Source organism: Palaemon carinicauda, unplaced genomic scaffold (assembly GCF_036898095.1).
Source record: "Palaemon carinicauda isolate YSFRI2023 unplaced genomic scaffold, ASM3689809v2 scaffold77, whole genome shotgun sequence".
In the NCBI taxonomy this organism is placed as follows: Eukaryota; Metazoa; Arthropoda; class Malacostraca; order Decapoda; family Palaemonidae; genus Palaemon; species Palaemon carinicauda.
This window is the reverse complement of record NW_027172060.1, coordinates 110,001-125,000: the sequence shown is the minus strand read 5'-3', so window position 1 is coordinate 125,000 and position 15,000 is coordinate 110,001. Positions and strand designations below refer to the sequence as shown.

Sequence of the window (15,000 nt, the reverse complement as noted above, 5' to 3'; positions counted from 1 at the left end):
AAGTTTTTGGCGACCATACCTGTGAATACATGTGAATTTATTAATTTGAAACGGAAGGAGAAAATGAGGTGGACGCAAGAGAGATTGATATGGGATGATATACTAGAAATAGTTGAGGATTAAGAGCTAGATAGATGTATGAAAGAAAGTAAATCTGTGAGATTAAGAACTGGAATGGAAGAAAGTGTAATAGAATTTTGTAGTTATGAGGATGGTATTTTGAAACGCCCAATGAGGATTTCTAATCAGGTAATAGATAGGAGTGTTAGGGCAAGTAACGGAGGAACTGTGCAAGCAAATGGTGGATTTAGGCAAGGTAATTGGCGCAATAGGGATAGGAGTGTTAGTGCACAACGAGGTATGTCAAATAGTCGTGTCCGTGATGAAAAGTGTTATAGGTGTGGGAAAGTGTTACATAAGAAGGATGAATGTAGATGGGCTCTAGGTGCTTATTCTGGATGTGGTGAGGTAGGGCATAGAATTAGTGAGTGCAAGAAAGAGAAAGGCGTAACATGTTATGGGTCTGGTATGACTGGGCATATAGCAAGTGGATGTCGTAGTAATCGTATGAATGTGATTTGTGGTAATTGTGGTAAGGATGGTCATTATGCTAGAATGTGCAAGGAACCGCGGGGTAAGTGTACTGAATGTGGTGCAGATGGGCATGTAGCTAGGGTATGTAGGAAGAAGTCAGCCAGGATGTTCTGGAAACTAGAGTGTAAGAGGGTTCAGCTGGGTGAGTCCTCCTGAGTGTGTGGAAGGAATATGATCAATGTTTGTGAGAATGGGATGAATAATTGGTTGGAAATGAGTAAGTATGAATCAAGTATGCATGAGAAGTTACGACTGGAAAATAAACAATTAGTGTTAGTTGAATATAGGAAAAAGAGGCGTTTGAAAGTTTTAAGTGAGGAGAAAATACAAGGGAAATTTGTAGGTATAGGTAAGAATACGAATAAGTATGAAAAAGGTGTAAGTGTGCAAGTGAGTGTGGAAGATAAATGTGTTAATACAGATGAGTCATGGTTGAGTATGAATGATAACTATAGTGTATGTGGCTTTTCCTTAGATGATGTAAAAGTAAGTAGGTCGAATGCGAGAGTGGGAGATAGGAGAATGATAAGTAATATGAATGAATCTTTTATTAAAGTAGAAAATGGTTTTGATGAAATGGATGAATTGATGACAGAAATAAGTGATATTTTAGGGCCAGATGAGAACTAGGTAGATGGCATTGTACATGATATATTAGATGATAGGGATTTAAATAGGAATAGTGTTCATGTAGCGAATGATTGTGTTATGGAAGAAGTGAATTAGAGAGTATATGGGGGCCTAGTTACTCGGAGTAGATGTCCCATTCCCGACTGCGACTGGGTAATGAAAAAAAATATTGTAAGTTTTTTGTGAAACGGATTTGGCAAAGTAAGGGTGGAGGAATGTGGAGGATTAATTCTTTTATTTTTTTTTTTTAGTTTGCCAAATCCTGAGAGAGAGAGAGAGAGAGAGAGAGAGAGAGAGAGAGAGGAGAGAGAGAGAGAGAGAGAGAGAGAGAGTGTGTATCGATTGTTTGTGGTGAGAAAGACTTGGTATAAATGAGATTGTTATTTTATGTTTTTAGTTAGGTTACGACAGTGGTGAATGTCTTGGGTGAATGCTTATTTTCATTTGACTGCTGTAAGCGTCAGTTCTTGAGATTTGAATGCTGCATTATCATTATTATTTACCAGCGTGGTAGTGATTATTTATTTTAACAATAAGTACAGTTTTGTTTATCTTTGCTTGTCGTGATTGTGAATAATAGTAACTATTTATTATTTATCTTTGATTATAGTGCGATAGTTAAGTTAGCTAGTAGTGTTCGTAAGTGGTTTTCTTTTTTATTTCTGCAGGCCGTGATTCCTCCTTTGGAGAGAGTTCACTTGAATGTGAAATTGACTGTTGATGACCTGGCTTGCTTAAGGAACTTGCTTGTGTTTAGAATGCTCTAGTGGATTGACCAACTGTTGACGATCTGGCCTGTTTATTACAATTACGATTTCGTTTGCTGTTATTGATGATGATGATTATGATATAGACTGCCCAATTAAGTGAGGCAGTTATAGCAGATTGTGCCAGTGTTGCGTCTGCCAGAGAGTTGTGACTTTCGCCTAAAAGGACTGTTGGCCCTAGTGTGGATAAAGAGGTCCACACATAAACAAATATTGGTTTTGGGGTGTTGTAATTTTAAGTTTGTTAGGGTTTTTTATTTGAATGCTGTTACGTTTTTATATTTAATATTGTTTATGATTGGTTTTAAGCAGTTTGAATGTGGATGGTTTTGGTTGGATTTATTATAGTAAGTAAGAAATATATAGTTTTAAGGTTATGTTTTGTTTTGTTTTTTGTCCTTTTGTCCAAGTGTCCGTCTTCTGATAACGTAAGGGGAAAGGTTGTATTGAGGAGACATTGGTCTGTTTAGAGTGATTCAAGGGTTTGTGGGTTGTTTTGCAACATCCCGCTACATTATTTTGGCGCCCAAAAAGGAACTGCAGAGGTGAGATAGAAAGCTGGACTCTTGGACGAAGGACCGATAGGATTAGTAATTAGATTTAAGGCTGAAGAACAGGTTGATGAAAATTGGAAGAACAGTTAAGGGTTTTGAAGGAGGAATTACACTGAGTAAGGATCGTGAGGAGAGGTTGCTAGTAGAGAATGATAGGTTGAACTGTAAGAATGAAGAGATGCAAAGGAAAATGAGGGAAATTCAGGGGACTGTAGAGAGAGTGGAAGAAGGTTTTGAGATGAGAATGCAAGTGAATGAGGAACGAATGGAGAGACGATTGGAAGCTATGATGGGGCAAGTAATGGGGATGATGAAGACTTTAATGGGTGAAGGTGCAGTCGGAGGAGTGGCCTCTGCTACGGATAATGGGTTGATAGTGGAAGAGAAGGTTAATGTAGGTGGTAATGGGAAAGGAACTGATAGTGATAGTAATAGTAATAATGATATTGAGATTGAAGATAAGGGAATTAGGCATAGTAAGGATGAACAGAAAGGTGAGAGGAAAGATGAAAGGGAAGGTAAAAGTGATGTGAAGAAAGAGAAGAAAAAGTGTCACGCTGATAGCAAGGACGATCGTAAATGGGTGAAAGTAGCGAGAAAGAAAAGGGCTAGTAAGAGTATAATCAAGGAGAGGAGTATGAGTGTGGAATTAGATTCTTTATATTCTAGCGAGGAAGTAGGAAACAAGAGGGAAGGTAGCAGTGATGATAACAGTGAGAATGAACATGATGTGTGTGTAAGACTGTATTTATGAGAGAGGTACCTCGGTGTGAAAGGTTCAATGAGCATAGTAGTAGGGATGTATATGAATTTTTAAAGCAGTATGAGAGGTATTGTCAGGATAATTATGGTGATAGTAAGGGAGTTTGGGCTAGGGAGTTAGGAGAATATTTGACGGGGTATTTGTTGATGAGGTATGGCGTGATAATGAGTGTAGGGGATGTTGATTATGAAAGTGTGAAAACGAGAATAATTGAGCAGGTAAAACGTATGAAAGGGAGTATTAGGTATAAGCATAAGAATGATTTTTATGAGGCACCGATGAATTCAGGAGAAGCGATATCGATGTATGTATGAAGGTTGGAAACGTTAGCTAGGAAGAAGTATGGCGATGAAGGTATAAATGAGAATAAGGAGTTAGTGAGGAAATTTTTGGCAGCCATACCTGAGAATACATTTGAATTTATTAATCTGAAACGGAAGGAGAAAATGAGGTGGACGCAAGAGAGATTGACATGGGATGATATACTAGAAATAGTTGAGGATTAAGAGCTAGAGAGATGTATGAAAGAAAGTAAATCTGGGAAAGTAAGAACTGGAATGGAAGAAAGTGTAATAGAATTTGGTAGTTATGAGGATGCAATTTTGAAAGGGCCAATGAGGATTTCTAATCAGGTAATAGATAGGAGTGTTAGGGCAAGTAACGTAGGAACTGTGCAAGCAAATGGTGGATTTCGGCAGGGTAATTGGCGCAATAGGGATAGGAGTGTGAGTGCGCAACGAGGTATGTCAAATAGTCGTGTTCGTGATGAAAAGTGTTATAGGTGTGGGAAAGTGTTACATAAGAAGAATGAATGTAGATGGGCTCTAGGTGCTTGTTTTTGTTGTGGTGAGGTAGGGTATAGAATTAGCGAGTGCAAGAAAGAGAAAGGCGTAATATGTTATTGGTGTGGTATGACTGGGCATATAGCGAGTGGATGTCGTAGTAATCGTATGAATGTGAATTGTGGTAATTGTGGTAAGGATGGTCATTATGCTAGTATGTGCAAGGAACCGCGGGGTAAGTGTACTGAATGTGGTGCAGATGGGCATGTAGCTAGGGTATGTAGGAAGAAGTCAGCCAGGATGTTCTGGAAACTAGAGTGCAAGAGGGTTCAGCTGGGCGAGTCCTCCTGCGTGTGTGGAAGGAATAGGATCAATGTTTGTGAGAATGGGATGAATAATTGGTTGGAAAAGAGCAAGTATGAATCTAGTATGCATGAGTAGTTACGACTAGAAAATAAACAATTAGTGTTAGTTGAATATAGGAAAAAGAGGCGTTTGAAAGTATTGAGTAAGGAGAAAGTACAAGGGAAATTTGTAGGTATAGGTAAGAATACGAATGAGTATGACAAAGGTGTAAGTATGCAAGTGAGTGTGGAAGATAAATGTGTTAATACAGATGAGTCATGGTTGAGTATGAATGATACCTATAGTGTATGTGGCTTTTCCTTAGATGATGTAAAAAAAGTAGGACGAATGTGAGAGTGAGAGATGGGAGAATGATAAGTAATATGAATGAATCTTTTATTAAAGTAGAAAATGGTTTTGATGAAATGGATGAATTGATGACAGAAATAAGTGAGATTTTAGGGCCAGATAAGAACTAGGTAGATGGTATTGTACATGATATATTAGATGATAGGGATTTAAATAGGAATAGTGTTCATGTAGCGAATGATTGTGATATGAAAGAAGTGAATGAGGGAGTATATGGGTGCCCATTTACTCGGAGTAGAGGTCCCGTTCCCGACTGCGACTGGGTAATGAAAATAATATTGTAGCTTTTATGTGAGACGGATTTGGCAAAGTAAGGGGGGAGGAATGTGGATGATTAATAATTATTTTATTTTTATTTTTTTTAGTTTGCCAAATCATGAGAGAGAGAGAGAGAGAGAGAGAGAGAGAGAGAGAGAGAGAGAGAGAGAGAGAGAGAGAGAGAGAGAGAGAGAGAGAGAGAGAGAGAGAGAGAGAGAGAGAGAGAAAGAGAGAGAGAGAGAGTGTGTGTGTATCGATTGTTTGTGGTGAGAAAGACTGTTAGTATAAATTAGATTGTTTGTTTATGTTTTTAGTTAGGTTACGACAGTGGTGAATGTCTTGGGTGAATGCTTATTTTCATTTGACTGCTGTAAGCGTCAGTTCTTGGGATTTGAATGGTGTATTATCATTATTATTTACCAGCGTGGAAGTGATTATTTATTTTAACAATAAGTACAGTTTTGTTTATCTTTGTTTGTCGTGATTGTGAATAATAGGAACTATATATTATTTATCTTTGATTATAGTGCGATAGTTAAGTTAGCTAAGAGTGTTCGTAAGTGGTTTTCTTTTTTATTTATGCAGGCCGTGATTCCTCCTTTGGAGAGAGTTCACTTGAATGTGAAATTGACTGTTGATGACCTGGCTTGCTTAAGGAACTTGATTGTGTTTAGAATGCTCTAGTGGATTGACCAACTGTTGACGATCTGGCCTGTTTATTACAATTACGATTTCGTTTGCTGTTATTGATGATGATGATTATGATATAGACTGCCCAATTAAGTGAGGCAGTTATAGCAGATTGTGCCAGTGTTGCGTCTGCCAGAGAGTTGTGACTTTGGCCTAAAAGTACTGTTGGCCCTAGTGTGGATAAAGAGGTCCACACATAAACAAATATTGGTTTTGGGGTGTTGTAATTTTAAGTTTGTTAGGGTTTTTTATTTGAATGCTGTTACGTTTTTATATTTAATATTGTTTATGATTGGGTTTAAGCATTTTGAATGTGGATGGTTTTGGTTGGATTTATTATAGTTAGTAAGAAATATATAGTTTTAAGGTTATGTTTTGTTTTGTTGTTTGTCCTTTTGTCCAAGTGTCCCGCTGCTGATAATGTAAGGGGAAAGGTTGTATTGAGGAGACATTGGTCTGTTTAGAGTGATTCAAGGATTTGTGGGTTGTTTTGCAACATCCCGCTACATTATTTTGGCGCCCAAACAGGAACTGCAGAGGTGAGATAGGAAGCTGGACTCTTGGACGAAGGACCGATAGGATTAGTAATTAGATTTAAGGCTGAAGAACAGGTTGATGAGAATTGGAAGAACAGTTAAGGGTTTTGAAGGAGGAATTGCGCTGAGTAAGGATCTTGAGGAGAGGTTGCTAGTAGAGAATGATAGGTTGAACTGTAAGAATGAAGAGATGCAAAGGAAAATGAGGGAAATTCAGGGGACTGTAGAGAGAGTGGAAGAAGGTTTTGAGATGAGAATGCAAGAGAATGAGGAACGAATGGAGAGACGATTGGAAGCTATGATGGGGCAAGTAATGGGGATGATGAAGACTTTAATGGGTGAAGGTGCAGTCGGAGGAGTGGCCTCTGCTACGGGTAATGGGTTGATAGTGGAAGAGAAGGTTAAGGTAGGTGGTAATGGGAAAGGAACTGATAGTGATAGTAATAGTAATAGTGATATTGAGATTAAAGATAAGGGAATTAGGCATAGTAAGGATGAACAGAAAGGTGAGAGGAAAGATGAAAGGGAAGGTAAAAGTGATGTGAAGAAAGAGAAGAAAAAGTGTCACGCTGATAGCAAGGACGATCGTAAATGGGTGAAAGTAGCGAGAAAGAAAAGGGCTAGGAAGAGTATAATCAAGGAGAGGAGTATGAGTGTGGAATTAGATTCTTTATATTCTAGCGAGGAAGTAGGAAACAAGAGGGAAGGTAGCAGTGATGATAACAGTGAGAATGAACATGATGTGTGTGTAAGACTGTATTTATGAGAGAGGTACCTCGGTGTGAAAGGTTCAATGAGCATAGTAGTAGGGATGTATATGAATTTTTAAAGCAGGATGAGAGGTATTGTCAGGATAATTATGGTGATAGTAAGAGAGTTTGGGCTAGGGAGTTAGGAGAATATTTGACGGGGTATTTGTTGATGATGTATGGCGTGATAATGAGGGTAGGGGATGTTGGTTATGAAAGTGTGAAAACGAGAATAATTGAGCAGGTAAAACGTATGAAAGGGAGTATTAGGTATAAGCATAAGAATGATTTTTATGAGGCACCGATAAATTCAGGAGAAGCGATATCGATGTATGTATGTAGGTTGGAAACGTTAGCTAGGAAGAAGTATGGCGATGAAGGTATAAATGAGAATAAGGAGTTAGTGAGGAAATTTTTGGCAACCATACCTGAGAATACATTTGAATTTATTAATCTGAAACGGAAGGAGAAAATGAGGTGGACGCAAGAGAGATTGACATGGAATGATATACTAGAAATAGTTGAGGATTAAGAGCTAGATAGATGTATGAAAGAAAGTAAATCTGTGAGAGTAAGAACTGGAATGGAAGAAAGTGTAATAGAATTTGGTAGTTATGAGGATGCAATTTTGAAGGGGCCAATGAGGATTTCTAATCAGGTAATAGATAGGAGTGTTAGGGCAAGTAACGTAGGAACTGTGCAAGCAAATGGTGGATTTCGGCAGGGTAATTGGCGCAATAGGGATAGGAGTGTGAGTGCGCAACGAGGTATGTCAAATAGTCGTGTTCGTGATGAAAAGTGTTATAGGTGTGGGAAAGTGTTACATAAGAAGAATGAATGTAGATGGGCTCTAGGTGCTTGTTTTGGATGTGGTGAAGTAGGGTATAGAATTAGCGAGTGCAAGAAAGAGAAAGGCGTAATATGTTATTGGTGTGGTATGACTGGGCATATAGCGAGTGGATGTCGTAGTAATCGTATGAATGTGAATTGTGGTAATTGTGGTAAGGATGGTCATTATGCTAGAATGTGCAAGGAACCGCGGGGTAGGTGTACTGAATGTGGTGCAGATGGGCATGTAGCTAGGGTATGTAGGAAGAAGGGAGTAAGTCAGCCAGGATGTTCTGGAAACTAGAGTGCAAGAGGGTTCAGCTGGGTGAGTCCTCCTGTGTGTGTGGAAGGAATAGGATCAATGTTTGTGAGAATGGGATGAATAATTGGTTGGAAAAGAGCAAGTATGAATCTAGTATGCATGAGTAGTTACGACTAGAAAATAAACAATTAGTGTTAGTTGAATATAGGAAAAAGAGGCATTTGAAAGTATTAAGTGAGGAGAAAGTACAAGGGAAATTTGTAGGTATAGGTAAGAATACGAATAAGTATGACAAAGGTGTAAGTGTGCAAGTGAGTGTGGAAGATAAATGTGTTAATACAGATGAGTCATGGTTGGGTATGAATGATACCTATAGTGTGTGTGGCTTTTCCTTAGATGATGTAAAAGAAAGTAGGACGAATGCGAGAGTGAAAGATGGGAGAATGATAAGTAATATGAATGAATCTTTTATTAAAGTAGAAAATGGTTTTGATGAAATGGATGAATTGCTGACAGAAATAAGTGAGATTTTAAGACCAGATGAGAACTAGGTAGATGGCATTGTATATGATATATTAGATGATAGGGATTTGAATAGGAATAGTGTTCATGTAGCGAATGATTGTGATATGGAAGAAGTGAATGAGAGAGTATATGGGGGCCCAGTTACTCGGAGTAGAGGTCCCGTTCCCGACTGCGACTGGGTAATGAAAAAAATATTGTAAGTTTTGTGTGAGACGGATTTGGCAAAGTAAGGGGGGAGGAATGTGGATGATTAATAATGATTTTATTTTTATTTTTTTTAGTTTGCCAAATCATGAGAGAGAGAGAGAGAGAGAGAGAGAGAGAGAGAGAGAGAGAGAGAGAGAGAGAGAGAGAGAGAGAGAGAGAGAGAGTGTGTGTATCGATTGTTTGTGGTGAGAAAGACTGTTAGTATAAATTAGATTGTTTGTTTATGTTTTTAGTTAGGTTACGACAGTGGTGAATGTCTTGGGTGAATGCTTATTTTGATTTGACTGCTGTAAGCGTCAGTTCTTGGGATTTGAATGGTGTATTATTATTATTATTTACCAGCGTGGAAGTGATTATTTATTTTAACAATAAGTACAGTTTTGTTTATCTTTGTTTGTCGTGATTGTGAATAATAGGAACTATATATTATTTATCTTTGATTATAGTGCGATAGTTAAGTTAGCTAGCAGTGTTCCTAAGTGGTTTTCTTTTTTATTTATGCAGGCCGTGATTCCTCCTTTGGAGAGAGTTCACTTGAATGTGGAATTGACTGTTGATGACCTGGCTTGCTTAAAGAACTTGATTGTGTTTAGAATGTTCTAGTGGATTGACAAACTGTTGACGACCTGGCATGTTTATTACATTTACGATTTTTTTTGCTGTTATTGATGATGATGATTATGATATAGACTGCCCAATAAAGTAAGGCAGTTATAGCAGATTGTGCCAGTGTTGCGTCTGCTAGAGAGTTATGGCTTTGGCCTAAAAGGACTGTTGCCCCAAGTGTGGATAAAGAGGTCCACACATAAACAAATATTGGTTTTGGGGGTGTGGTAATTTTAAGTTTGTTAGGGTTTTTTATTTGAATGCTGTTACGTTTTTATATTTAATACTGTTTATGTTTAGTTTTAAGCATTTTGAATGTGGATGGTTTTGGTTGGATTTATTATAGTTAGTTGGAATTATATAGTTTTAAGGTTATGTTTTGTTTTGTTTTTTGTCCTTTTGTCCAAGAGTCTCGCTGCTGATAACGTAAGGGGAAAGGTTGTATTGAGGAGACATTGGTCTGTTTAGAGTGATTCAAGGGTGTTGGGGTTGTTTTGCAACATCCCGCCACATTATTTTGGCGCCCCGAACAGGGACTGCAGAGGTGAGATAGGAAGCTGGACTCTTGGACGAAGGACTGATAGGATTAGGAATTTGATTTGAGGCTGAAGAACAGGTTGATGAAAAATGGAAGAACAGTTAAGGATTTTGAAGGAGGAATTGGGCTGAGTAAGGAGCGTGAGGAGAGGTTGCTAGTAGAGAATGATAGGTTAAACTGTAAGAATGAAGAGGTGCAAAGGAAAATGAGGGAAATTCAGGGGACTGTAGAGAGAGTGGAAGAAGGTTTTGAGATGAGAATGCAAGAGAATGAGGAACGAATGGAGAGACGATTGGAAGCTATGATGGGGCAAGTCATGGGGATGATGAAGACTTTAATGGGTGAAGGTGCAGTCGGAGGAGTGGCCTCTGCTACGGGTAATGGGTTGATAGTGGAAGAGAAGGTTAAGGTAAGTGGTAATGGGAAAGGAACTGATAGTGATAGTAAAAGTAATAGTGATAGTGAGATTGAAGATAAGGGAATTAGGCATAGTAAGGATGAACAGAAAGGTGAGAGGAAAGATGAAAGGGAATGTAAAAGTGATGTGAAGAAAGAGAAGAAAAAGTGTCAGGCTGATAGCAAGGACGATCGTGAATGGGTGAAAGTGGCGAGTAAGAAAAGGGCTAGGAAGAGTATAATCAAGGATAGGAGTATGACTGTGGAATTAGATTCTTTATATTCTAGCGAGGAAGTAGGAAACAAGAGGGAAGGTAGCAGTGATGATAACAGTGAGAATGAATGTGATGTGTGTAAGACTGTATTTATGAGAGAGGTACCTCGGTGTGAAAGGTTCAATGAGCATAGTAGTAGGGATGGGTATGAATTTTTAAAGCAGTATGAGAGGTATTGTCAGGATAAGTATGGCGATAGTAAGAGAGTTTGGGCTAGGGAGTTAGGAGTATATTTGACGGGGTATTTGTTGACGATGTATGGCGTGATAATGAGTGTAGGGGATGTTGATTATGAAAGTGTGAAAACGAGAATAATTGAGCAGGTAAAACGTATGAAAGGGAGTGTTAGGTATAAGCGTAAGAATGATTTTTATGAGGCACGGATGAATGCATGAGAAACGATATCGATGTATGTATGTAGGTTGGAAACGTTAGCTAGGAAGAAGTATGGAGATTAAGGTATAAATGAGAATAAGGAGTTAGTGAGGAAATTTTTGGCGACCATACCTGAGAATACATGTGAATTTATTAATTTGAAACGGAAGGAGAAAATGAGGTGCACGCAAGAGAGATTGACATAGGATTATATACTAAAAATAGTTGAGGATTAAGAGCTAGATAGATGTATGAAAGAAAGTAAATCTGTGAGAGTAAGAACAGGAATGGAAGAAAGTGTAATAGAATTTGGTAGTTATGAGGATGCAATTTTGAAAGGGCCAATGAGGATTTCTAATCAGGTAATAGATAGGAGTGTTAGGCCAAGTAACGGAGGAACTGTGCAAGCAAATAGTGGATTTAGTCAAGGTTATTGGCGCAATAGGGATAGGAGTGTGAGTGCGCAACGAGGTATGTCAAATAGTCGTGTCCGTGATGAAAAGTTTTATAGGTGTGGGAAAGTGGGACATAAGAAGAATGAATGTAGATGAGCTCTAGGTGCTTGTTTTGGATGTGGTGAGGTAGGGCATAGAATTAGCGAGTGCAAAAAAGAGAAACGCGTAACATGTTATTGGTGTGGCATGACTGGGCATACAGCGAGTGGATGTCGTAGTACTCGTATGAATTTGATTTTTGGTAATTGTGGTAAGAATGGTCATTATGCTAGAATGTGCAAGGAACCACGGGGTAAGTGTACTGAATGTGGTGCAGATGGGCATGTAGCTAGGGTATGTAGGAAGAAGGGAGTAAGACAGCCAGGATGTTCGGGAAACTGGAGTGTAAGTGGGTTCTTCTGGGTGAGTCCTCCTGTGTGTGTGGAAGGAATAGGATCAATGCTTGTGAGAATGGGATGAATAATTGCTTCGAAATGAGCAAGTATGAATCTAGTATGCATGAGAGGTTACTACTGGAAAATAAACAATTAGTGTTAGATGAATATAGGAAAAAGAGGCGTTTGAAAGTTTTAAGTGAGGAGAAAGTACAAGGGAAATTTGTAGGTATAGGTAAGAATACGAATAAGTATGACAAAGGTGTAAGTGTGCAAGTGAGTGTGGAAGATAAATGTGTTAATACAGATGAGTCATGGTTGGGTATGAATGATACCTATAGTGTGTGTGGCTTTTCCTTAGATGATGTAAAAGAAAGTAGGACGAATGCGAGAGTGAGAGATAGGAGAATGATAAGTAATATGAATGAATCTTTTATTAAAGTAGAAAATGGTTTTGATGAAATGGATGAATTGCGGACAGAAATAAGTGAGATTTTAGGGCCAGATGAGAACTAGGTAGATGGCATTGTACATAATATATTAGATGATAGGGATTTAAATAGGAATAGTGTTCATGTAGCGAATGATTGTGATATGAAAGAAGTGAATGAGGGAGTATATGGGTGCCCAGTTACTCGGAGTAGAGGTCCCGTTCCCGACTGCGACTGGGTAATGAAAATAATATTGTAGGTTTTGTGTGAGACGGATTTGGCAAAGTAAGGGGGGAGGAATGTGGAGGAATAATTTTTTTATTCTTTATTATTTTTTTTAGTTCGCCAAATCCTGAGAGAGAGAGAGAGAGAGAGAGAGAGAGAGAGAGAGAGAGAGAGAGAGAGAGAGAGAGAGAGAGAGAGAGAGAGAGAGAGTGTATCGATTGTTTGTGGTGAGAAAGACTGTTGGTATAAATGAGATTGTTTGTTTATGTTTTTAGTTAGGTTACGACAGTGGTGAATGTCTTGGGTGAATGCTTATTTTGATTTGACTGCTGTAAGTGTCAGTTCTTGGGATTTGAATACTGCATTATCATTATTATTTACCAGCGTGGAAGTGATTATTTATTTTAACAATAAGTATAGTTTTGTTTATCTTTGCTTGTCGTGATTGTGAATAATATGAACTATTTATTATTTATCTTTGATTATAGTGCGATAGTTAAGTTAGCTAGGAGTGGTCATAAGTGGTTTTCTTTTTTATTTCTACAGGCCGTGATTCCTCTTTTGGAGAGAGTTCACTTGAATGTGAAATTGACTGTTGATGACCTGGCTTGCTTAAGGAACTTGATTGTGTTTAGAATGCTTTAGTGGATTGACCAACTGTTGAAGACCTGGCCTGTTTATTACAATTACGATTTCGTTTGCTGTTATTGATGATGATGATTATGATATAGACTGCCCAATTAAGTGAGGCAGCTATAGCGGATTGTGCTATTGTTGCGTCTGCCAGAGAGTTGTGGCTTTGGCCTAAAAGGACTGTTGGCCCCAGTGTGGATAAAGAGTCCACACATAAACAAATATTGTTTTTGGGGTGTGGTAATTTTAAGTTTGTTAGGGTTTTTTTTTTAATGCTGTTACGTTTTTATATTTAATATTGTTTATGATTAGTTTTAAGCATTTTGAAGGTGGATGGTTTTGGTTGGATTTATTATAGTTTGTAAGAAATATATAGTTTTAAGGTTATGTTTTGTTTTGTTTTTTGTCCTTTTGTCCAAGTGTCCCGCTGCTGATAACGTAAGGGGAAAGGTTTTATTGAGGACACATTGGTCTGTTTAGAGTGATTCAAGGGTGTTGGGGTTGTATCGATTGTTTGTGGTGAGAAAGACTGTTGGTATAAATGAGATTGTTTGTTTATGTTTTTAGTTAGGTTACGACAGTGGTGAATATCTTGGGTGAATGCTTATTTTGATTTGACTGCTGTAAGCGTCAGTTCTTGGGATTTGAATGCTGCATTATCATTATTATTTACCAGCGTGGAAGTGATTATTTATTTCAACAATAAGTACAGTTCTGTTTATCTTTGCTTGTTGTGATTGTGAATAATAGAAACTATTTATTATTTATCTTTAATAATAGTGCGATAGTTAAGTTAGCTAGGAGTGTTTGTAAGTGGTTTTCTTTTTCATTTTTGCAGGCCGTGATTCCTCCTTTGGAGAGAGTTCACTTGATTGTAAAATTGACTGTTGATGACCTGGCTTGCTTAAGGAACTTGATTGTGTTTAGAATGTTTTAGTGGATTGACTAACTGTTGACGACCTGGCCTGTTTATTACAATTACGATTTCGTTTGCTGTTATTGATGAAGATGATTATGATATAGACTGCCCAATTAAGTGAGGCAGTTATAGCAGATTGTGCCAGTGTTGCGGCTACCAGAGAGTCATGGCTTTGGCCTAAAAGGACTGTTGGCCCTAGTGTGTATAAAGAGGTCCACACATAAACAAATATTGGTTTTGGGGTGTGGTAATTTTAAGTTTGTTAGGGTTTTTTATTTGAATGCTGTTACGTTTTTATATTTAATATTGTTTATGATTAGTTTTAAGCATTTTGAATGTCAAAGAGTCCCGCTGCTGATAACGTAAAGGGAAAGGTTGTATTGAGGAGACATTGGTCTGTTTAGAGTGATTCAAGGGTGTGGGGGTTGTTGTGCAACATCCTGCCACAATATATTTTATCAATATATTTTATTTGTGTATTTGAAGTGAATAGCCAGCTCCTAAGATGAGTTCCTCTCATGCATGTATAAGTTTGGTATGTAAAGTACGGAAGACTTTCTTTGTTAATTTACTTCTTCATTCAATTTAGTATATGCAAATATACGTTATTTTTAAGAACTAATTTTTTAATTCACTCATTATGTTATCAGGTCTTACGTAATCTGTTTAAGTGTTACATGATCCTTACGACTTATGAACAAGGGCTAACTGAATTTTTCTTTGTATTTGTTTGAAGTATTGCGTTATATTTGTGAGAAAATGTGCAAATTTCATATTCGCCGCGTTTTATGAAAGGTTCTCAAAAACCTTAGTGTTTGATTTTACCTTTTTTTGATTTCTGAGAATGGTGGGTTAGTGGAGCAGCTGAGAGAGAGTTACCATATAGTGAGGTGTATTTGTGTCGAATGTTCGAC

The 15,000-nt window shown here is 37.9% G+C and overlaps 1 protein-coding gene across 1 annotated transcript in view; it reads left to right on the top strand.

Moving 5' to 3' along the window:
• LOC137637475 (uncharacterized) overlaps positions 1 to 9,462 on the top strand; it is a 10,532-nt gene extending 1,070 nt beyond the window's left edge. The window contains exons 2-3 of the mRNA XM_068369661.1: positions 6,639 to 6,883; positions 9,364 to 9,462. Of these exons, the coding sequence (XP_068225762.1) occupies positions 6,639 to 6,883; positions 9,364 to 9,462 (344 nt within the window). The remainder of the gene's footprint in view (positions 1 to 6,638; positions 6,884 to 9,363) is intronic.
• The last annotated feature ends 5,538 nt before the right edge of the window (positions 9,463 to 15,000 follow it).